Source organism: Psammomys obesus, unplaced genomic scaffold, assembly GCF_907164565.1.
Source record: "Psammomys obesus unplaced genomic scaffold, mPsaObe1.curated_primary_1811, whole genome shotgun sequence".
NCBI lineage: Eukaryota > Metazoa > Chordata > Mammalia > Rodentia > Muridae > Psammomys > Psammomys obesus.
In genome coordinates this window covers 10,321,662-10,344,523 of record NW_026596244.1, presented here as the reverse complement: position 1 = coordinate 10,344,523, position 22,862 = coordinate 10,321,662, and the positions used below count along the sequence as shown (strand labels likewise).

Here is a 22,862-nt window from a genome sequence, read left to right as displayed (position 1 = left end):
TGATGTCATGGATTCCTGCATTGCAGAAAGCCTGACATTACAAGCTGGCATCTTCGGTTTGGGTTCAGACTAAGATCGACTCTGTGAAACATATGGACAAGTGCAAGGCCCAGGGACCCACACACAACGAAACACAAAGTCTGAGCTCACTGATTCTACCTGGGATTGAAAAATACGTGTGAACAAAGTCTCATTGACCAACATAGCAAATCCATGACACACTCACCCTCAAGTACAAGTTTCCATTCCTTTATAAGACATCTTAAGGAAATGTTGCAAATATTTCTTTTTATTTCTAGTTTGAGCGACTGAACCTTGCGCTTCAGAGAACACTGGCAAAGCATAAGATAAAAGAAAACAGGTAAGCATACCACGTCCGTTGTATGACCCCTTGTCCCACAAATATTCCTAAAAAAATAATTAATCCTTATGGAATATATTGACACAAGATTTTCATTATATACCAAAAACTAAGCTAAGCATGTTAGTAACTATAAATTTGAAATTAAATGCACTTACTTTTAAAGGTTTCAGAAGAGATGGAAGGTGTGAATTTTTTAAAAAATCTGGTTTGTATAGTTGGTTTTGAAAATAGAGCTGGTCACATGCTTCTGGTGGATAATTGACGATCTCTGTTCTTAGTCCTTCTTAGTGAATAGCAGAGTAAATGCTGGGTTCACCTCTGCAGAGGAAATCATGGGAGTTTGCAAACCAGCAGAGCGGGGAGCCCAATCTACAAACACCTTCCTGTGTCTCTCCTCTCTTAAGCATCTTTGTCTGCACCGTGGATTATCTGGGCTGAACTTTCCTGCTGAGTAAAGGGCTGTCAGACTTCATGCAGGCAGCAAGGCTAGGCCAAGAAAGGGGAGTGTGAATCTGTGTCTGACAGAAGCTGTGGACTGGTCAGAGCTGACAGGAATTCCGGGCGCCTCTGCCTCTGCCCCTAATTCCCAGGCAGGCTGATAAGATAGCTTCCAGGCAATTCTGCCTGCTACTGGGGCTGTGGGCTCAAGTCCTTGGCAGTCAGCGCGTTTGAGATTTATTCTCAGGCCTTTGTGCTCTAAACCATCCCTGCTGCTAGAAGGAGCTCTGCTTTCTGTGGAGCACCCAGCAAGAGACTCCCAACAGTGAAACGCTCAGCAGCAAGCATTTCATTTGGAAATCTTTTGTTAAGGAGAAGAGATGCTGATTCTGGTCCCCGATGGTGACCCAGTTTGATGCAGCAGGGTTTCCCCTCTGCCTGCTGCTGTGTGGAGTGACTCTGTCTCATTTCTCTTTGTTCTTTCATTCTTGGGCATCCCCTGTGTGCTTCTCTTCCTCACATGCCTGTTGGTGCCTCACATTCTGTTCTTGCTAACCTTGGTCTGCCAGCAGATGAACAGGTCTTAACCCGGTTTTGTGCAGCTCATTTCTGGGGCTTACAGTTAAAACACAAACAATGTATTAAGCAGTGCACCGTCCTTGAATGAAAGACCAGAGTCCAGTTCTCATCTATTAAAGTCACTGGGACCTCTTGCTGCTCAGCGAACTGCTGTGGTTTCTCTTCCTTCTCTCTCTCTCTCTCTCTCTCTCTCTCTCTCTCTCTCTCTCTCTGTGTGTGTGTGTGTGTATCTGAGAGAGAGAGAGAGATTTACTGGCCACTCCCAAGGCTTGCTGCTGCTGTGTTTTTAGCTTCCACTTCACCATATGCTCTTTGGAATGACAAAGCTCTGCTCTCCTCTCCTCTGACAGCATGAGTGTCAGAAAATGGCAGTATTAGCATGAGGAGATCTGCTCTAATTTTTTAGAACAAAATCTGCTTAAATGAAAAAATGAAGGAAAGATAAGTGTTTGTTATTGTAATGAATTATCTAACAAAAAGTTTGTGGCTCACCACATCCAAATCGAGTATAACATTATATTATGAGCCTTAGTCCATTTAGATAAAATATTTCCACTGGTACTTTACATACCAGCATCATATTTCTATGCAACAAAGTGCTGTCCTGGGCCAATTTTCCTTCTTACAAATATTTTCCTCTAAAATTTCTTAAATTATAGTGTTTTATTAAAACGCTATTTTAAAACAGCACAAGTACACCTGCACTTAAATCTGGCTCAACTAGTGACAAGTACTTGCAATTAAATAGAACCTTTTATGCTCTTAAGGTGCTGTAAGAGTTTGGCAAATCTGGTCATAATCAGTCACTATAATGAGAAGCTTTCCAAAAGCAAATAGCCAGACAGTAATGACAAGGTCGTGCAGTTGATGTATAAAGGCGCTGACATTCTGTATTGCTGAGCGTCAGGGGTAGTAAAACATAATGTGATTCCTAAGCACAAAAATGTCTAAAATGTAAATGTTCAGTTAAGAACTATAGAAAAAACCCAGAAGATTCGGACTTTAGCCTATGTCTACAATAATAACAATAAAAATAACAACAAGCATAGCAAAAAGAAAACTAAAATCCAAGGAAAACTCATACCTTCGTAGCTAATCATCCAGTACCTAAATTATTGCTATTCTTAGGTTTTCTACAGTTAGAAGAAAAAGGTTTCTCGGGTGAAATTCTTTCGGCATCCTACTGATCCTTGTACATGCTGTTACTGTTTCATCTTCCATTTTCTAGAATGTGATGATTGACGAAAAGAATAGATTTGTAACTAGTTTGTATATAAGATCAGGCATAAAAATTGGGAGACTAATGTCTGGAATAATGATAAAGATTCCTAATCTCAATAGTAAGAACTCCTATATTTTATGTTTTGGCTTCAAGAAAAGATGCTACGGAAGAACAGTGAAATCCATTGTAGGTAGATTTTTTATCTCATTTAGATAATTACCCCTTGAGGACGTATTAGCATCTTTTTCTTGATTTTGGTGCTAGGGGTGAGCCCAGGTCCTCCATGGCAGGGCAGTTCCTCTGCCATTTAACCTTGTCCTGCCATTCTCTTCTTGACCATCACTCATTCCTGATTATGTGCTGGGGTAGATTCTCTCTCACAGTGACAAGTGAATCATAAAGGCAGATCTGCCTCGTGAGGCAGTATGAGACATTCCATGCTATGTATACTTTCATATTTAGTATGTTAAGATTTGCTTTTGGAAAATCATCTCATATTGCTATCTATATGTTGTATATGATCTGAATTTTCAGGACTTGTTTATCAGCTTATAATTTAACATACTTAATCATTCCCAGGAAATCTTCAGAAAAAGAAGACCTTGAAACAATCATTGCAGAACAAGCAATTGCAACAGGTAATGAATAAAACTGTTTAAGTTTATAATGTTAGGAAGCATATCACATCCCTGAATAACTAGTATTTATCTTAACATACTCATATTTATTTGTTAGCGACTCCCAACATGAAGTGTTTTCACTCTGGATGTGTTAATGCAGATTAACCCTTTCAGTAAGACAGGTTGTGTGGCCTCAAACATTTCCTCTTTTCATAGTGTTTGCTGAGAAGTAGATAAATCTGGGTGGGAAGATGATTCTCAGACTTTCATATTCACAGGCTTTGGTCTTTTTCATTTGTATATAAAAATTTCTGCTCAAGATAAATTAAAGAGTATTTTAAAAGAAGCTTCATGGGAAAATAATCTGCCACTGACATTAATAATTAGTTTCAGGGAAAAAGATAGATGAGTGACTGCTGTTGAGTCCTTTTCAGAGTAGGTGCAAGAAATTTGAGAGGTTACAGCCTTAGAAAAGTAATCCTTTTTAGAAATATAAACAACTACTTTATATCGTAACATTATTGGGAGATAGACACTCTTCTAAACATAATTCCCACATGTTACAATATTCCTCAAAGAGAGTAGCATTGTTTAGTACTTTACAAAAGAAAAATCTATGAAACTTCTCTGCAACAGAAGGAGACCATAACAGAAAATAACAACCAATCAGGGTTAGAGTTGTGGAGCCTGGTCTCAATGGTCACATCTACAAAATGCTCCCACACCTAAAGGCCAGGGAACATTGCAGAAGAAGGGGGTAGAAAGATAGCAGGAACCATGGGACAGGGAGGTTGTAAGAGTGTATCTCCTAGTAATATAAGAAGTTGCACTCACAAAGTTTCACCAACATGACTGTTCAAACAGGAACTGAACAGGGACAACACCCATGGACATGCCAAATTGAATGGGGAAGGCCCACAAGGTCTCAAGCCTAAACAAAGAACTATAGGCAAACAAGGAATCCTTAGTGTAGGAGAAATTGCTTTCCTGGGAGAAGAGAATACCAGTTCATCACCCAAAACCAAAAAGCCAACTCTGAAATGATGCATACGAGTAACAAAATAAAAACTGAAAAGTTTATATTTAGAAACATGTATATATATATATATATATATATATATATATATATACATATGCATGTATGTATGTAATAACAAGTAATAAAAAGGAGGGGCCATAGTTTGAAAGAGAGCAAGGAAGGGTGTATGGGAGGACCTAGAGGGAGACAGGGGTGAGGAAAATGATGTAGTTATATCATAATCTCAAAAATAAAAGAAATAATACAAATGTAGTGCACAGAGTATGGAGAGAAGTAGGAAGCTTGGGAAGGAGGCACTGAAGATAAATGACATAGTTCCCAAGTATTTGCTTTGGGAACATCAATAACAACAACAATAAAAATCCTGAAATCATCCCCAAACATAACCAAGTTTCATGTTGAAGATTAACTTCTGTTGTGACTCATGTTCAGCTGTACACTGTTACCTCTTGGGTAGAGGACACTTCAACAAGAGGCATGTTGTGTGGTTAGGAGAAAGACAGACAGACTCCATTTGAAATAGACTTAATCTTGGAACTCTAGTTGTTTTATACTTAAGAGAGATAAAAAGTCACGGACTCTACTCAATTATTCATTCTTGGTTTAAAAGAAACAGTTTGTGGATTGTTAATAAGAGTTACCAGAATTCTAAAAGCTTATCTCTGTTGGTAAGTTGAGTGTGAGCCCTGAGTGGCGATTTGAGTTAGTAAAGAAAGTTCATTACAAACCGCAGGCAGTTGTGCGTGGTGGCACTAGCCACCCCTTCTGAGTCAACACACTTGATGGCTAACTGAGCTGTATGCTTGCAGGTGTCCCGGTGGAGGCGCTCAAAGACTCCCTGGGTGAGGAGCTGTTCAAGATCTGTTATGAGGAAGATGAGCACATCTTGGGTGTGGTTGGTGGCACCCTGAAGGACTTTCTAAACAGTTTCAGCACACTCCTGAAGCAGAGCAGCCACTGCCAGGAGGCAGAGAGGAGGGGCCGGCTGGAAGATGCCTCCATCTTATGCCTGGACAAGGACCAGGACTTTCTAAATGTTTACTACTTCTTCCCCAAGAGAACTACAGCACTGCTTCTCCCTGGCATCATCAAAGCGGCTGCTGGCATACTGTACGAAAGCCATGTAGACGTGGCCCTGATGCCTCCTTGTTTCCGAAGCGACTGCGCCGAGTTTGTGAACCAGCCCTATTTGCTCTATTCTGTGCATGTGAAGAGCACCAAGCCTTCTCTGTCCCCGGGCAAGCCCCAGTCCTCGCTGGTGATCCCCACTTCACTCTTCTGCAAGACTTTCCCGTTCCACTTCATGCTGGACCGTGACCTGGCCATCTTGCAGCTGGGTAATGGCATCAGAAGGCTGGTGAACAAGAGGGACTTTCAAGGGAAGCCCAACTTTGACGAGTTCTTTGAAATTCTGACTCCCAAAATCAACCAGACATTTAGTGGCATCATGACCATGTTGAATATGCAGTTTGTCATACGGGTGAGGAGATGGGATAACTCAGTGAAAAAATCATCACGGGTAAGGAAAATGCAATATTTTATGCAAAATAGAACCAGTTGTTTCCTATTGAGGAGAAGAAATCACAAGACAAATAAGCACATGCCATTTGCTAATACATCTGTCTAAAATTCTAAAATGATTTCAACAAGTGAATTTCTTGGTATGTTTACTTTCTTGCCTAATTCATTCATTACAAATATTTATGGAATGCAGTTTACTGCCTGACCTGCAGGAGGGCCTGGGCTTTGATCCCTAACATTTCACAAAACCGGACTAGGTTATATCATGTTTCTAATCCCAGCACCCAGAAGGCAGAGGAATCAGAAGCTCTTTGATTATATATTCAGTTCAAGGCCAGCTCCAGGTAAATGAGACAATATCTCAAAACAAGGTTTGGGGCAAGATGGTTCAGTGGATGAAGGTGCTCACCACTAAACCTGAGGATGAGTTGGATACCTGGAATGGTGTGGTGGAAGTAAGCACAGTGGATGTCCTCACATACACACGCAGAAAGGTAAAGACACTTAGAGATAAGTAAACAAATATAAAATCAAGATAGAGAGCTTTATACCTAAGCTAGAAGTGTTCACAGGAGAATCTGCTTGTGATTATTATCAGATAGGTCACTGGCCTTGAGTAATTAAAAGCGTTTTCTACGAACAAAGCTGCATGTTGCAAGAAGAAAGTAAACAAATTTTAATGGATATATAAATATGTGAAAGAATAACTTGATGAATTGCTACAGAATGTATGGGGAAGGGAGGACATGTTTTCATGATAAAGAATGTTGGTGACCATGTAATCTCAGTAACAAAAGTTTGCTAACTCCATGGTGATGGTGCCATATACATAGATAAGGAGTGGCCTTAGGGTGCACTGGATGTTCTTCAAACTAAAAACAGCTGTATTGCTATTTTTTGCCCAAAAAAAAAAAAAAAAAAAAAAAACCCAAACACATAATTATTTTAAAATGGTGTTCATTGCATCAAAATCAAGGGAGGTGGTGTGTGTGTGTGTGTGTGTGTGTGTGTGTGTGTGTGTGTGTGTGCTTCTCTATATGTATACATGTGAATTGTATACATATAGGCTTCCCTTGGAAGCCTTATCTCTTACAGGCCCCTCTGGGTACATTTGTGTCTGTAGGTTGGATTGTACGTTTTCTTACGTTTTGGAAAATAGTCTTTGTTAGAAGCTGAAGGTAAAATTGAAACACAGACATGGCCTCTCCTATAAGGCCCAGATATCTTGGGCTGAAATTGCTAGAGAAATAATCATTTCCAAAAGATGTTTTCTATCTCTCTTGAGACAGAAAAAAAAAAAAAAAAAAGAAAAAAGGAAAAGTTTAGATACATATTTAGAGGCATTTTAATTTCTATCCCTGCCAGATGGAACAAGTAACTCATGGGAGAAAAGAAGAGAAGCTTGCTAAAATAGAAGACCAAATTAAAAAAAGAGAGAGAGAGAAGAAACCAAGTGAGAAAAGAGAGAAAGAATGAAGGGGACAGGCAGGGTGAATGGAAACTAGGTTTTTATAGGCACCACGTTATGTGAGAACTCTAACTTCAGATTAACCACATGAGAATATGAGAAGAATCTGGCAGCAACAGAGCCAGCGTGCTGCTTCAAGGAGCCCTAGAGCAAGACATGTTCTCACCGCTCACAGCAGCTCATAATCTCCGTGTGGTATATCCTAACACAACCTTCAAATGTCTGCATGAATTTCAGAACTGAGAGCGAACGGAAAGAGATTAAAAAGACTACTTTTCTACAGCAAATTAGAAACAGAATAGATTATCCTAGTATCCACTCCTAATGTCAGACCTAAAAAGATTACCCCAGTATGCACTCCGTCTCCTGTCCCAGAAAGGTTCAGGGACCTTGACTAACCCACTCTAACTGGTTCTCCTTTCCTTTCAGGTTATGGATCTCAAAGGCCAAATGATCTACATTGTTGAATCCAGCGCCATCTTGTTCTTGGGGTCACCCTGTGTGGATAGACTGGAAGATTTCACAGGACGAGGGCTCTATCTGTCTGACATCCCAATTCACAATGCCTTAAGGGATGTTGTCTTGATAGGGGAGCAGGCGCGGGCTCAAGATGGCCTCAAGAAGAGGCTGGGGAAGCTGAAGGAAACCCTGGAGCATGCGCACCAAGCCCTGGAGGAGGAGAAGAAGAAAACGGTGGATCTGCTCTGCTCTATCTTTCCCAGTGAGGTTGCCCAGCAGCTGTGGCAGGGACAAATGGTTCAGGCCAAGAAGTTCAGTAACGTCACCATGCTCTTCTCGGATATCGTAGGCTTCACGGCCATCTGCTCTCAGTGCTCACCTCTGCAGGTCATCACCATGCTTAACGCTCTCTACACGCGCTTTGACCGTCAGTGCGGAGAGCTAGACGTCTACAAGGTAGGCGAGGGGGAGCAAGATCGGCTTAGCCCGCAGGTTTGCCTCGAAAGGCACTGTGGCTAGCACCTGAGGGAACGACGATGCCGATGGACAGCTCTCTGCTTTTGGGTCACACAGGCTATATCTGGGGGTCAGGCATTGTGCATTAATTATGGGGATGTTCTCCAGCCAGAAATAGCTCGATAAGAACCAGTCGTTCCCAGAGAGGTCTGCCACATTGTCTTTTAAAAATGAACATAGAACAATGGCGAGAGATTGGGGTGAATGTCTGATTCTTCTGGTGAAAAGGTATGGACTAGCCACCCATGGACCAGCCACTTAACTGTGGAAACTTAGTTAAACAAGACCTAATTAAAGCTATGACTCACAGAGAGGATCTTTATCCTTTGTATCTCTAAAAATAAAGAAACAAAGGGTGTATGCAAATTGTCCTAAAATAGATTAATTCAATGCACAGTTTACTTGATACTTTTCACAGGAGAGCAGCATCAGCTCCTTAAGACATTTAATGCACCTTCATCAAAGGCAGGTACCCTCAAAATAGAGAGCCCCGCCCCCAGATCCTGGCCTCTCCTTCTCTTGCTTTGTGAACAGAGCAACTGATTTCCCAGTTACAAAACAGCAAAAGCAATAGCCATCCCCAGAGCTTACATCCACAAATGACGTACCATGTCCCAGAACCTTTGTGAACAGCACCATTATAAAGATTTTGTAGATGCCAAGTTTTGCGGCTCAGGCTCTGGGATTCTTTGAGGGGTGCCAGTGACCCTGTAGGTGCCTGTGTAGACACCGAGGATCCAATAACACACTTATGTCCGGATGTCAAATATGAAATTTCTTTAAAAAATATTATGAAAAAGGAAAAAAAAATGAAATTTCAGGTTCTCTTTGTTCTGTTCAATTCAAAGGTTTCACTGGCTTAAATTGATCTTGCCTTGTTTTAGACAGTGGCAATAGGAATAAAACGTTCGTCTTTGCCTGACTCAAATCATCTGTTTAACTTGTCATGGGGGCTGGTTAGTCCAGAGTTCAGCCCAACAAGAAAGAAATAAACTGTTGGGAGGAAGCAGGCATTGTTTATGGGAACACATGGACCCTGCCTTGTTTCTGTGGGGATGCTAGAAGCAAAACCCTTGTCTTGTGAAATTTCTTACAGGAAATCTCAGAAGGAGTTAGGATTTTCTCTTTGGGGAGAGAGGAAGAGGCCCTTGTATAATTACAGATAAAATAATTGGCACCAGTTCACTTACATTTGATGGTCTCCTGTGGAATTTAGTGTTGATTTCTAGCTATGTTTTCCATGGAGAATGGTTCCTGTCTCAGAACTAAGAGAGTTTTTTTGTTGTTATTGTTTTTCATCATGCATCACAGCTGTGAGTGTTGAGGAAGCACTTGTCACCTCCTGATTTTAGTTACAATGGTTCTATCGAAGATTCCTAAGCTATATCCCCTCCCCAAAGGAGGGTGTTCGCAGAGTTCCTTGGCTAACAGGCTTCAGCTGGAGCAGGATAGTTTACCACTGTTAACCTTTTCCCCAGCTCTCTCTCCTGCTTTGTCATTTCTGATTTGACATGAAAATAGCTTTTGATAAATGTGAAGAGTCTATTTTTAAAACATTATAAAGAATTCTTTAAGAGTTTCATGCGTTGTATTTTGATCATATTAATTTCCCTCCCTGAACCTCTCCCTCCTGTCTACCACCCAACTTCATGATGTCTGTCTCCTGGTCAAAACCCCCCAGATCCAGTGTGTGTTGGCCAACAGCTAATGGGCATAGGGCCTGCAGAGGGGTACACTCAGTATATCAGGCATCACATCATTAAAGAGAACTGACTTTCCATCTCCCAGCAGCTATCAAATGCCAAATGTTCCTTTTCAGCAGGGGCTCAAACTCCATTCCTATGTACCTTCCTCCTTGCTGGGATTTCATCCAGGTGGAGTTTTCATAAGACTTGTACATGCTGTTGCAATCACTGCAGGTTCCTATGTGCTTCTTCTCTTTTGCATCTGTAAAACACTGTTGTTCTGAGGTCGCCGTCCACCTCTGTTCCAACAATGTTTCTGTCCGCTCTTCCAAGTAGAGCCCGTGCCTGGAGAAGAGGGTATGTTATAGACGCCTGTTGAGGGTGAACATTTCAAAGTCTCTTGTTCTCTACACATTGACTGGTTGTGGGTCTCTATATTAATTACCATCTACTGCAAGAAGAAGATTCTCTGGTGGGGTTTGAGAGATGCCCTGATTTGTGGTATAGCAACATACTTCAATGCTCTGTACATTTATCAGAATAATAGTAGTAGGTTTTTACTCACAGCCCATGACCTCTCTGGTCTCAGGTTCTTGGTCCCCTTGACAATATCAAGTGCAGGTTCCATTTTGTGGAATGAGCTGTAAATTTATTTTTTAAAAAGTGGCTGGTTACTCCCTTAACATTCATGCAATCAGTGGCCATGTCTTGAGAGGCAGGTCATTAATGTAACACACAGTGCTCAAGTTGGGTAAGATTGGTTATTAATTTTTCCCCAGTGAGCTTCAAAGGACCATCTAGCACTATGAAAGCTAGCCAGTAGGACGGTGGCTTCCAGTTATGTACCAGCTAACTTCTTTATGTACCATGACCCAAACATGTTGTGTTCAGGAGTAGGAGCTTACCTCCAAGAGAGTAGTTCATAGCATTGGCAATAGCTTGTAGTTTTACGAAGTCTAAGGGACCTCTATTAGCCAACACCTCAAAAGGGGTAATTCATTCCTGCTACTGTGCCTTATCTATCAAATGTGCACAGCATGAACTGTAAGTGAAAATGACTCTAGAGAATAGTCCACTGCTCTTGTAGGAGATAACTCCGTGATTTCATTTTCTTTTTGAATTTCAGTCTTTTGGGCATTGTCCAGTTTATTTCTTTGTTCTTTATCTATTATCTTAGCAAAGAATTGTTGATTTACCCTGAATTTGTTTTCATGAGTGGGTAATGAATACCACTGGCACAGTCTGAGAAGGAGGGAGAGTTACATGTGGAGAGAAAAGGGGAGCAAACTGATGTCCACTTTCTATGTGATGCTTTGGACGCCTAACTATCCAAGTAGACATGAACTATGATGACAGCAGAGAGAATAAGGCACCCACCTTGCAGGACATGGGAAAAACATTCCTTCTTAATGTTGTGTTGGGACACTATGCTACCTTGTGCTCTATGATACTTATGAACTCCTTGCCGAGGAAAAGCAGGAAAGCCAGGCCGTGTTGCCTGTTTGTGTATCACTGGGTGCAGGCGATGCAGTGCATTCAATGGACACACTTAGAGCCTTTACATTTTAGTGCGGCAGAAGACTGTATGGCTACATAACATTCCAGTTAGTGGCATGTTTGGGAAGAAATAAGGCCGATTAAGGAGTAGAGGAATTACAGATGCTAAAGAATTATAGCTTTATTCAAGGCTGAAAACAGACAGCTCTAATAAGATGATGTTTTAAGGGCATGGGTGATAAGCAAACCTGTACCTGCTGTTTGTTTTAGGCAAATGAAGAATGAGTGAGCCCCTGCTTGGTGTGTTTGAGTCATAACAGAAGTTCAGTGACATGAGCAAGAGACATAGTGAGAAGACAGAGACATGCCTTAGCAAAAGCAAGCTGAGAACTCTGGACGCATCCCAAGTGCTGTAGTGGGCCATCGATAATGGAAATTATTTGAAGCATTATCACAATGTTTGTCCCTCTTCCCTTGGTTTGGACTCTAGATGAGAATACCATGATGTAAGGACAGGACAAGTTCAACCACTTGGATTAGAATAATTACCTGTGTATTTTAATTGATGAATAAACACTTTGCTCTCTGTATATACATAGAGATACAAAGTTGCTTGTGGAAACAGCAATGAAGATCACACCAAGCATAGTTCAAATTTAAATAACAGCATCTTTCACAATATATTTGCAATATTGCTTTCATTCCCTAGCTGACAATCTGGCTTCTATTCATCCTTTGTGATTAATATCCAAGTAGGCCCTAAATAATTGCCTAAATTCTCAGAAAATTTTTAGCAAAGCCCCCTCCCATTTTTGCTTTCATTGCTTTTATTGCTATCAGTGCCTTTGTTTTACATCATACTTTTGTATTGCAGTCATATGACATTGTTTGGAGGGTGAATTCACACAAAATGCAGTTTGGTATTGGTGGAAAATTCATTATGTGTGAGTGTATGACAGGAAACTGATCCTGCTATCAAAATTTACTATTCAAACTCTGAGCTGGCAAAGATCCACAGACAGAAAGAGCACTTTCTGTCCTTCCAGGGGACATGAGTTCGGCTCTGAGCACACACAAGGGCCCTGGCACAACTGCTTGTAACACCAGCTCCGGGAAATCCAATGCCCACTTCTGGCTGCTGTAGGCACCCACATGTACTTTGGTTACAAACACACGTACACATAAATAAACATAAATTCATGAATAAAAGCAAAATCTAAAAATCAAATCCAATTGTTTATTTAAAAAGCCACTTTACATAGTTTTGTCTTCTTTTGTTTTGTTTCTTTGTCATTTGGTTTGGTTTTTAAGGAAAGACCATGAGGGTCGCAGTGAGTCTACTACAGAGACCATGTGATCATATGATAGTGTATCTGCAGACTGTGCTGTCTTTCAGTTCTCTACCCTGAGGTCAGCGATTGGCACCTTATGTAATTTATGAAATGAAAAACTACTTCTGATACGATGTCCCTCACCGGGCTTCCTCATAGGGCCCGAGCACTCAGGTGTCAGCTTTATGGGTCTGCTGTGCTGTCCTCTTCTGAGCTTTTACTTATAATGGACAGATTTTATTACATCTAGGTGGAGACCATCGGGGATGCGTACTGTGTGGCTGGGGGACTGCACAGAGAGAGTGACACCCACGCCGTCCAGATAGCACTGATGGCCCTGAAGATGATGGAGCTCTCCAATGAGGTCATGTCTCCCCACGGAGAACCCATCAAGGTAAGACAGTGATTAGGGTGCACGTTAGTTGGTTGTCAAAAACCTGGAGCATTAACCAGGGTTGAATTTTAAAGAACAAAAATCTTCTCAAACCTTTTCAGGTGTGTGTGGGGGAAAGACCATAGGCTGTCCTATGGCCTTACGAGATATTTCAGATGACTGAAAATTCCAGTTTGTATGCTGGGTTTTCAAAAATGTCTCTTAAAGATCTGCAGAGGCCCACCGCTTTACCTATGGCATGGAAGCACACAACAGAGCTACAGCCCCACATTTATGGTAGGAAACCCTCACATCAGAAAGTTGTTTCTTGTAGTGTTGGCTGCAAATTGAACCAGGATGGAAGTTCTGCATCATATGTAGGATGTGAGACTGGTACACAGGTTCCCACTGTGCATGCCATAGGAATACTCAGAGCTTCCACAATGGGAGCCACAGGTGCAAACTCAAGGGACACAGTCTCCATGGAAAGACGACTGTCCAAAGCTGTGCATATCTGTAGCACCCACCACACTTTGTGCATCTAGAAATTGCCAGGCAATAAAGTGATTGTTTTCATCAATAGCTGAAGATATTCCCTAAGAGTATTGGCTATGGGTTGGCTATTCTAACTCTATAGAGGTTCACTGAGATACACAGATTGAGTATGGTCAATTTTACTGCCTGGTATTTTTTTTTCACAAGTTCTTTATAATAAATTTTAATAGATAATTAAAACTGAAAAATATGGATTATGGAACCAATGCTATTCTCCAGGCATGTGACATTGTACAAATTTTAGATGAGACCTGGCCAGAATAAAGTGCTACTGCAAAAAGAACATACCAGGTAATATAAAAGCAAAAAGTGATATACCAGGTACTGATTTAATAGATGAAACCTGAGTGGATAAAGCAGTTATCTTATAGTGAATTTACCAACTAATCTTATAGAAGACTCTTCACTTTTCAGCAATGAGTCCTTAAAATAACACAGAATTCAACTTTCTGATATCCAATTTCAAGAAAGACAAAAACAAAATTTAAAAATAAAACTATAGTAAAGACAAGTTTAGCCTTGGCCTTCTGTAATCTTAGGAGAAGCTGTGTGTCTAAGCCTTCACGGCATTTTCAAATTCAGCTGTTAACTCATTCATATATCACTGTCAAATGCTTTCCAGCATTTACTAGTGTAAATTCACAGCCACTTGTGTGCTGATTTTGTGCATCATGCGTCTGAAAAAGTTCTGAGCTGACTTCCAAGTCTTTGCTGTACAATATCTGGAATGCTGGTTGGGCATAAGCAAGTAGATGAGGGTGTACGGAGAGGTTGGGATTGCAGGAGCAGAAGGGTCCATTCCAAAATAGCAGCTTTATTCGCCTGCTGGGTAGATGGTAGAAAGCCTGGTATCAGCTGTTATTGTCTGCTCACAGGTTACATACTTCAGCATGGTGGGATGAGAGTAGCTACATTCCTCTCCTGGTGGCTAACACGCCAGCGAGTGCCTGGTGGGAGATACTACATGGCCTTTAAGACTTACCCCTACACAGCACACAGAGACATTTCCATCTAGTCTGTTGTCAGATCAATCACATGTGTTCAAGGGTGGAGGCACAGGCCCCAAATCTGAAGCAAACGAGCGAAGAATAGTTTACAGCTGTGTTTTACAAGCTTCCCAGCATTTCACATTCACAGATTTAGTTTCTATAGTTACACTTTTTAGAGAAGAAACATGAGTTTTTCCTAATATATTCATAAGAGAGTTCATAACATCACAATAAATGTTAAAAATATCTAGACTGTTAGCATTAAAGCCAATGAGTGCCACATAAATTATTTTTATATGTCTGATTCATATCAGGAGATTAATGGTAGGCTTTTCGTTAGTTGTCTCCATGTAGTTTTTCTTACTTTTGCCGCTAGGAGAATTATTTATAGTGAGCCTTAAAGATAATTACCTGGCTAATAACAGGCTAGCCTTAGGGACCTGTGAAGTGAGACTCAGTAAAGAGGTCTCTAATTGTCTATTCATTAGCAGTCCTGAGAAACACTTGATGGATTTAGACCCTCGTGAACACTACAGGGCTGAGTGAGGAGTGCTTTAGCACACAGGGAAACATGAGTGTGTTTGGAGGGCTGCTCACTGTGATTCAGACATTGCCTTGCATAATTTCTGGGACAACATTTTAAAGGCTGGTCAGCTTTTTTGGGAATCGAGATTGCAAGTCTTGGATTCAGCAGACCCCCTTGTTTTTTACCTGGTTTTCTCATAGAAAAGTAGAACCTATTTCCATGGGTTTTTTTTTCTTTTGTTTTCCCATCTGTTTGGGTTTCCTTCTAACTGGGTGCTGTTCTCTTGCACAGTCATAAGTATCTGTCATGAAGTCACTTCTCCTTACTGCTGTCCTCATTCATTATCACCCACTTAGGTTTGGAACACTGGGAATAGGCAACCAAGGCTTTGACTTCACAGTGGAAGTCAGTAAGCGGCAGGAAGGGGAGAATCCACAGTGGGTGCTTCCTTACTGAGCCCCAGAACCTCAGAGGACAAAGGAACTCTGCCAGACAGTCCTCACATAGAGAGCATCCCTGAGAGGGTCCCTCCAAGAGCTCCTGAGAGAGATGGCATTCTCCTTGACTTTCATGATTTCACCTTCTTTTTCTTATGAAAAGAAATCCATTCACACATGTTGCTCATTGTGTGCTATGGATGAACTTTTGTTCTTGAATTTGGGGGGGGATAAATATGAGATTGAGAAGTGGAGAGGGGGAGAAGAGGTATGCTGTGGGAGGACACGTGGGCTTTGGCTAGATCTGTGAGGGGAACACACACATTACTTATGAAATGAAACAACAAAATGCTATAGTAAATTTGTCATTTGAAAAATCAGAACATTAATACATACAGAGAAACTGGCTCAAGAGAGAATACCCAAGAGAACAAAAGCTCCTCAGCACCGTTGTGCTAAGGTTGAACTGATGGCCAATTTACTATTGTGCACCTGTTAGGTGTGTAAATCTGTATTCTCCTAAAGGAAAAACAAAATAAAACAAAACAAAAAAACTCAGGTTGAGTAGACATCTAAGTTTTGCTTCTTGGTGTAGAATTATTGTTTTAAGGACCATTCGCCCGTGTGTTTTATAGATGAGGAAACAATCAGAGGGATACACAGGCACAGGGAGGAGCTCCTCAGTGGGCTGCTTTCCCGGTGTGCTGCTTTGAAAATGCGGGGGAGTATGTGATATGACATCCTGAATGACTTTGGTCATCTCTAGCAAATGCCCTAAGTTTGCTATAAAAGGAAGGAAATCTCGGGCTGGAAAAATGGCCCAGCAAGCCTAGTGAGTTCTAGCCTCAGTCCTCGGAGGGAGGAGGAGCGATCCCACTCCACAGAGCTGTGCATGAGCCACCACACCTGGAAAATAAAAACGTTTTTTAAAATAAAAAAATGTGCAGAGTCCTTTAATTATAAGCAGTTCCTCAGATAACCAAGTCTTTGACCTTGTTTTTAGAGTACACATAGTTAATGGAACCTTTCAAATGACCCGCTAGACACAGAATCTGAAAACAGTGAACATGATATGATGTCATTACCATCTATTAACCTGTTTGCTGCAGCGCTCAGTTAAAAATGTGGGCATCCTCTCCCTTCATCAAGGAAGTGGACGAGCTCATTTAAAAGTATTTCATCCTAATTCCAACATTCTGAGATGGAGGCAGGAGAATCAGACTTTCAAGACTATCCTCTGTCCAGTTTAAGGATAGCCTGCAAGGCATGAGACTACAGGGGCTCAAAACAGAGAGAAAATGTGTGAAAACAGAAATGAGAGAAAACAGAGAGAAAGATCATATCTTCTATTTAGGCACTGCCTAAGTTTCATGTTATGTGAGTCTGGATTTAAGTTTCGCAAGTCTAGACAGTATAGATTGTAAACACGAGGATCTGGGTCCCAGACACTCTGATTTTCCTTGTCCTCTGTCATTTCCACCTTAATATTACAGTTTGGTTTTCCCAGTTCTTAGTCATTTAAATAAAGGACTAGTGTTTACCATAGAATTATTTTAAAGTAAAATTGTTTTTAGATCGCATTCCTTTTATTTTGAAATTGAAGTCTGACTGTCTTGGCCAAGCTGACCTCAAACTCCAGAGTTCAGTGGATATTCTTGCTTTAGCCTTCTGAGTACCCAGAACTACAGGTGTGTCCTCCTCTGTCCTTATTTCGAGAGTTTCCAGCTACAGTCCGGAAAGGATGTCTTTCCTCTTTTTTAATGGACAGAGCAGGTGAGCAGCCCACGGGGACTTTGTTATTCAGCGGCAGGGATCTAAGTGGCCTGAGAACAAGTTTTTTCCAGATGTTAAGGATAGGTGGGACAAAACTGAAGAGCCAAAGGAGCAGAGTTACCAGCTGTGGTCCCTGGTAACATCTCATTGCATGATCAGTGGTGGCTCACTGGAGGTTCCACGGAAGAGAGGGGTGGTGTGCTGGAATTAGTTACTGATTAGAAACATCTAGACAAGACACTCAAGCAATACTGACAAGTGGGAAGTGATGTTCCAGTGACCTGGAACACTGTTATCTTGCTTTCAGATGCGAATTGGACTGCATTCTGGGTCAGTGTTTGCCGGAGTTGTTGGAGTAAAAATGCCTCGCTACTGCCTGTTTGGAAACAATGTCACTCTGGCTAACAAATTTGAGTCTTGCAGCGTGCCACGGAAAATCAACGTCAGCCCCACGACATACAGGTACTAAGTACATTCAGAACCTGAAAGGCATGGCTTCCATTTGGATGCAGTTGTCTCTTTAGTCACCCTGTTTCTGCATTGGAAATCTTACAGGAAAACGAAATGAATAACTTTAGCCTTCTTAGTTTATCTTGCTCTAAGGCTGTCACTATCCTCAGAAGATAATTTGTAGCATTAACTAATTGCATTTTCTTCCATAATTTTTCATTCAATATATCAGTGGGTATTCAGATACCAACTGCTATCCTGCAGTACAATTCTAGCAGTACCTACTCGGAATTAATATAATTATAACATTTTATGGAGGTAGTGCTCAACAAATCTGATTGAGCTCAGACAACTGCCACACTGCAGGGGTGTTTGGGCCATATTACTTTTGGTCAACTAACTACAAATAAGAGGGCCCCCCTGACTCTTTCAAATTAGTCTCCTAGAATGCTGCCTGATTCAGATGTTACCCAAGCAATCCCAGACACTTCAATTGTAAAGAATATAAGTCAGGTTCAGCCAAATGAAGGTACATATGGGGTGAGGTCTGGTTGGGCTCCAAATGCAGAATCCCTGCAATCTGGACTTATTACTGCCTCTTGCCACAGCAGTGGGATCATAAAAGGAGGTTCTGCCTCTTTAAGGGTTGATGCCTTCTTTCCCTGCTTCCCCTATGGAGGGAGGGTGGACAGGGGTCACCAGTTTCTGGTCCCCTGACCCAGCCTCCCTGAACCTACAGGATATTTCAGGAATCCTGATCTCATTCTGAGTCATCTCATTAACATAAATTGAGGTGGGATCCAAAGAGCTCATAGAAAATAACAGTTACTCTGTAATTTAGGAAATTCTCCAGGGTTTGAGGGTCAGTTGCTCCCTCCAATGAAGGGCAAGGGGTAAATCCTCTGTTTGAGAATAGTAGGAACAAGAAAGTTCAGCAGAGAAAACTGTTGGGTTACTAAACAGTTCAGTCAATGTTCTTGAGGACCAGCAATGGTGACATCCTAACACCAGTACCAAGTGTCATCCAGTTTCAAGAGGACCTCTTAGTGTGCATAGTGTGGCACAGACCTTAAACCCCAGCTACAAGGGAGGCTGAGGCAGGATATGACCAAGTTCAAGGCTAGTTTGGACTACAGTGTGTTCAAAGCTAGCCTGGGAAATTTATGAGACCCTGTCTCAAAATGAAAGTTCAAAGGATGGGGCTGGAGAGATGGCTCAGCAGTGAACAGCAGCTGCTGCTCTTCCCGAGGGCGCAAGTTCATTGCCCAGCACCCACACATGAACCTTTTAACTCCAGCTCCAGGTGAATCAGCACCTTCTCCTGGCCTCTTAGGCACAATGCACTGCATATGCAAACAGAACGCCCATACACCTAAAACATAAATAAATAATTAGTTTAAAAAAAAGTTGAAAGAAGACTGGAGACATAGCTCAGTGGTAAAGGGCTGAGCTAGCATACATAGAGCCTTAGGTTCAATCTCCAGTACAGCAAAGGACAACAAAACAAAAACAGACCTCTCTTTCTACTTCTTTGAAAATATGTAAGCAGCCTGAGCCAGGTACTTACCTACATTTAAACAGAAAATAAGCAGTCCTTCCATGTCCATAGACTTTTATTTATTCCATAAATTTTGTCCTGTTTAAAAAAAACAAAAACATTTAATGGAAACCCCAAAGAAACAGAAACTATTCTACATCCCCACAGATCACAAGAATATCATAGTATTTAGTCTCTTGAAAACATAAAATTTTTCTTATTGCCAAGTTAGTCTCTTGCTGCTCCTGTGCATTGATGATCCATTCTACAAAAGCATACCAACGGTGAGTAGAGGACCAACAGGAGCAGAGGGAGCTCCTTCGTGAGCTGCGGACGAGCCTCCTTTGACAGTGTGCTGACCGAGCTTGCTTGAAGCCCTGGTGGTGTGTCCAGCACTGCATCTACCAGGAGTGGCCCTGCATGCCTGTGATCCCAGTGCTTAGAAGATGGGGTCAGGAGGGTTAGAAGTACAAGGTCATGCCTAGGTCCACAGTGGAAGCCAACCTGGGCTACATGAGGCATAGGCTCCTCCCACCAAAAAGCTCATTTGAGTTCTGTTTATAGAATTCATTTTAAAAGTCCATTACTATTTCAGGAAGTAACTTTCATATCAGTTTTATCATTTCACCTCTTTTTCATGGCTTCTTGCGTGATTCCTTCCTAGTTGCATTTATATAATTAATGACAATGACTTAGCATTTTTAACTTAGGAAATCCTTTTCAACAGCATTAAAATGATACATGCTTGCTATTATGAAAACTTTAGGTAATTTTTTGTTTAGGAATTCCATTGTTCTATAAATCACATCTTCCCCAAATATCTTATGATTAATCTTTCTTGTAATATGAGTCAAGTGTATGAGTGAGTAGAATTTTCTATGCATTTGATTCTCTGTAGCATTTCTTTCATGGGACTGTCTGTTGACTTATGGATATCCTTTTGTCAACCATACCTACTATGACAACAGTAGTAATATTCACTTATTGTCTTCCTGTCCTGAGTTGCCAAATGTTTCTGTGGCATTAAGTTTTCAATATATTTTAAATTTTTTTCAGGTTACTCAAAGACTGTCCTGGTTTTGTGTTTACCCCGAGATCGAGGGAGGAGCTTCCACCAAACTTCCCTAGTGACATCCCTGGAATCTGTCATTTTCTGGATGCATATCAACAGCAAGGTCCTAATTCTAAGCCATGGTTTCAGCAGGGAGACGTGGAAGATGGAAACGCCAACTTCTTGGGCAAAGCGTCAGGAGTAGATTAGCGAGCCACAGGCATGTGCACTGGATGCCTTTGCGGAAGTGCGGAACCTCTGAAATGACTTTAGGATTTCAGAAGATGAAAGGCAGAACTATGGTTTCAGAGGCTAAACCCATTCTCCTCTCTCTCCCATTTAAGATGGCAAAAGGAAGAAATAGAAATGTGTTCACTTCAGCGCGTCACCCCCCTTCTAGTTAAGAAGCAAACGAACCTCAAGAGTGACTTTTGGGGAGACAGTTTTGTTCTAGAACAACCACTACTTGCACTCAAAACCCAATACACTGTAAATATTCCAGGCAATTGTAGTCAAGTGCAGCTGTACAAAGTAAAGGATTCACCTCAGCCTGTCCCCATGAAACGCTGTTGCTATTGAAGTGTGTGTGGTAGTGTCACCTTTAAAACCTATGAAAAGAAATGGCAACATTAATTCTGTAAGAGCTTTGGGCCTTTCAACTTTGCATCTAATTAGAGCCCCTTATTTAGCCACAGCATAGGAAACTCCTCAGGCCCTGCCTTCTGTTCAGCTACATCTTTGTGAGTATGTATGTGGTTTCCTTTTTTTTTTTTTAAGAAAATAAGTAATTAGCCGTTATATGAAATGTGGATAAAATAGTTCTGCAAATATAAAAGAATATTTTTATGTTTTGACATTAAAAATATTCTCTAGAGCACAATATATATCATACAACAAATGCTTTTTTGGTTTTGATACTATATGTGATAAAACCTATTCTAATTATTGTTAAAAAGATGCTTCCTATTAATCCATATAAAATCTACTAATCGCAAAACTTTTAGAATAAAAATGCTTATAGCCATAGTTAAATGCAATAATATTCTAATTTAATGAAGGAAACGTGACATGGAGTTAAGGCTTGCACACAGAGACCCTGATACAGAGCACAACAGCAAAGCGTTCACACACACGTGTTTAAATGATCCTCTACTGCCACGTTCAGCCATAAAATCCAAGAGGGAAAGTTTTAGCTCAGAAGTAGAAAACAAAACTTATTTTTCTGTTTTTTGATAGTTTCTTAAGTATTTCTGTTGACATTTTAGTGTATGTGTATGTGTTAAGAATAAAATTTTGTATTATTCAGTGTTAAATCTGTGAAAATTGTATTCTAGTTAAAATATCCTAATGACGTCTCCTGAAGAAACCACTAGTACCAGTGAAGAAAACCTCACCATGACTTGATTCTAATTTTTTTCTGGAGTTTGAACTAATTTCCCTTCCATCCTCTGCCCTCCTCTCGATTCCCTTGCTTCCCCTGTCATTGCGCATGTATGCGTGAGTCTGTGGATTAAGCACAGGGCCTGTGCATGCTAGGCAAGGCTGTGTTATTGAGTGACTTCTTCACCACGGAGCTTGGATCTTACTGCTAATGGTGTTCCTCCTAAATAAGTCCCAATGTTCAATTTGGTGAAAATAATATGGCTTCAAAACAAGAGAAACTTTAAAGCAAGAGAAAGATGCTTAGCTGAGTTTTTTAGTCAGTATTAGCAGAACTGTAGATATGTTGACTTTTTATGTAAGGATTTAAAACAAAAACAAACAAACAAACAAAAAAAACACCTCAGTTTAAAAGTTCTTTACTACCTCCATTAGTCTCCAGCATCAAGAATAACAGTCATCATTTGCCTAGCTCTAGTTTCCTAGGGGCATGACTAACCCGCACCCCAACCTCAAAAAAATCCAGTGGTTTTCCTAAAAGGCTTGTAGTGTTTCATTAAACAGTCACACCGATGTTGGAGAGTGTCACAGACCTTGCAAAAGTGTATTAATAGTGTCACAATGATGTGAAGTTCAACAAATATATTAAGAAAGTAAAGAGGTAAATACACTCTTCTTCTGGAACTAAAATTTAATACAAGGAAAGCAATGGGAATTACAGGCAATTAGAAAGCATAAGGCATCACACTATCCCCTTAACCTGTGCATTTAGGTAGTTGCTACATTAGTGATCATTAATTAGGATTAGTTCCATGCTGTCTTTTAGGGATGGAGACGAAGTTCAGCGGCAGAACACCAGCCTAGCATTTAGGCGGTCCTGAGTTTCAACCCAAGCAGCACAAAGGAGCTACATGTATCTCTCATATGTGTACAATGTCTGATCACACCCACCTGTGTCACTGTGCACACCTGGAGCGAAGGGAGGAACTTCATATACCCCAAGTAAAAGAAGAGTGGGGGCTCCATGTGTTCCTGTGAACGAAGAGTGGGGC

The 22,862-nt window shown here is 41.0% G+C and overlaps 1 protein-coding gene across 2 annotated transcripts in view; it reads left to right on the top strand.

The window, feature by feature from the left end:
• Gucy1a1 (guanylate cyclase 1 soluble subunit alpha 1) overlaps positions 1–22,848 on the top strand; it is a 54,901-nt gene extending 32,053 nt beyond the window's left edge. For both annotated transcript variants that reach the window (XM_055596680.1, XM_055596681.1), the window contains exons 3-9: positions 300–361; positions 3,183–3,241; positions 5,072–5,781; positions 7,681–8,166; positions 12,990–13,133; positions 17,700–17,854; positions 20,436–22,848. In XM_055596680.1, coding sequence (XP_055452655.1) covers positions 300–361; positions 3,183–3,241; positions 5,072–5,781; positions 7,681–8,166; positions 12,990–13,133; positions 17,700–17,854; positions 20,436–20,640 — 1,821 coding nt within the window. In that variant the 3' untranslated portion in view covers positions 20,641–22,848. The remainder of the gene's footprint in view (positions 1–299; positions 362–3,182; positions 3,242–5,071; positions 5,782–7,680; positions 8,167–12,989; positions 13,134–17,699; positions 17,855–20,435) is intronic.
• Positions 22,849–22,862: the final 14 nt, after the last annotated feature.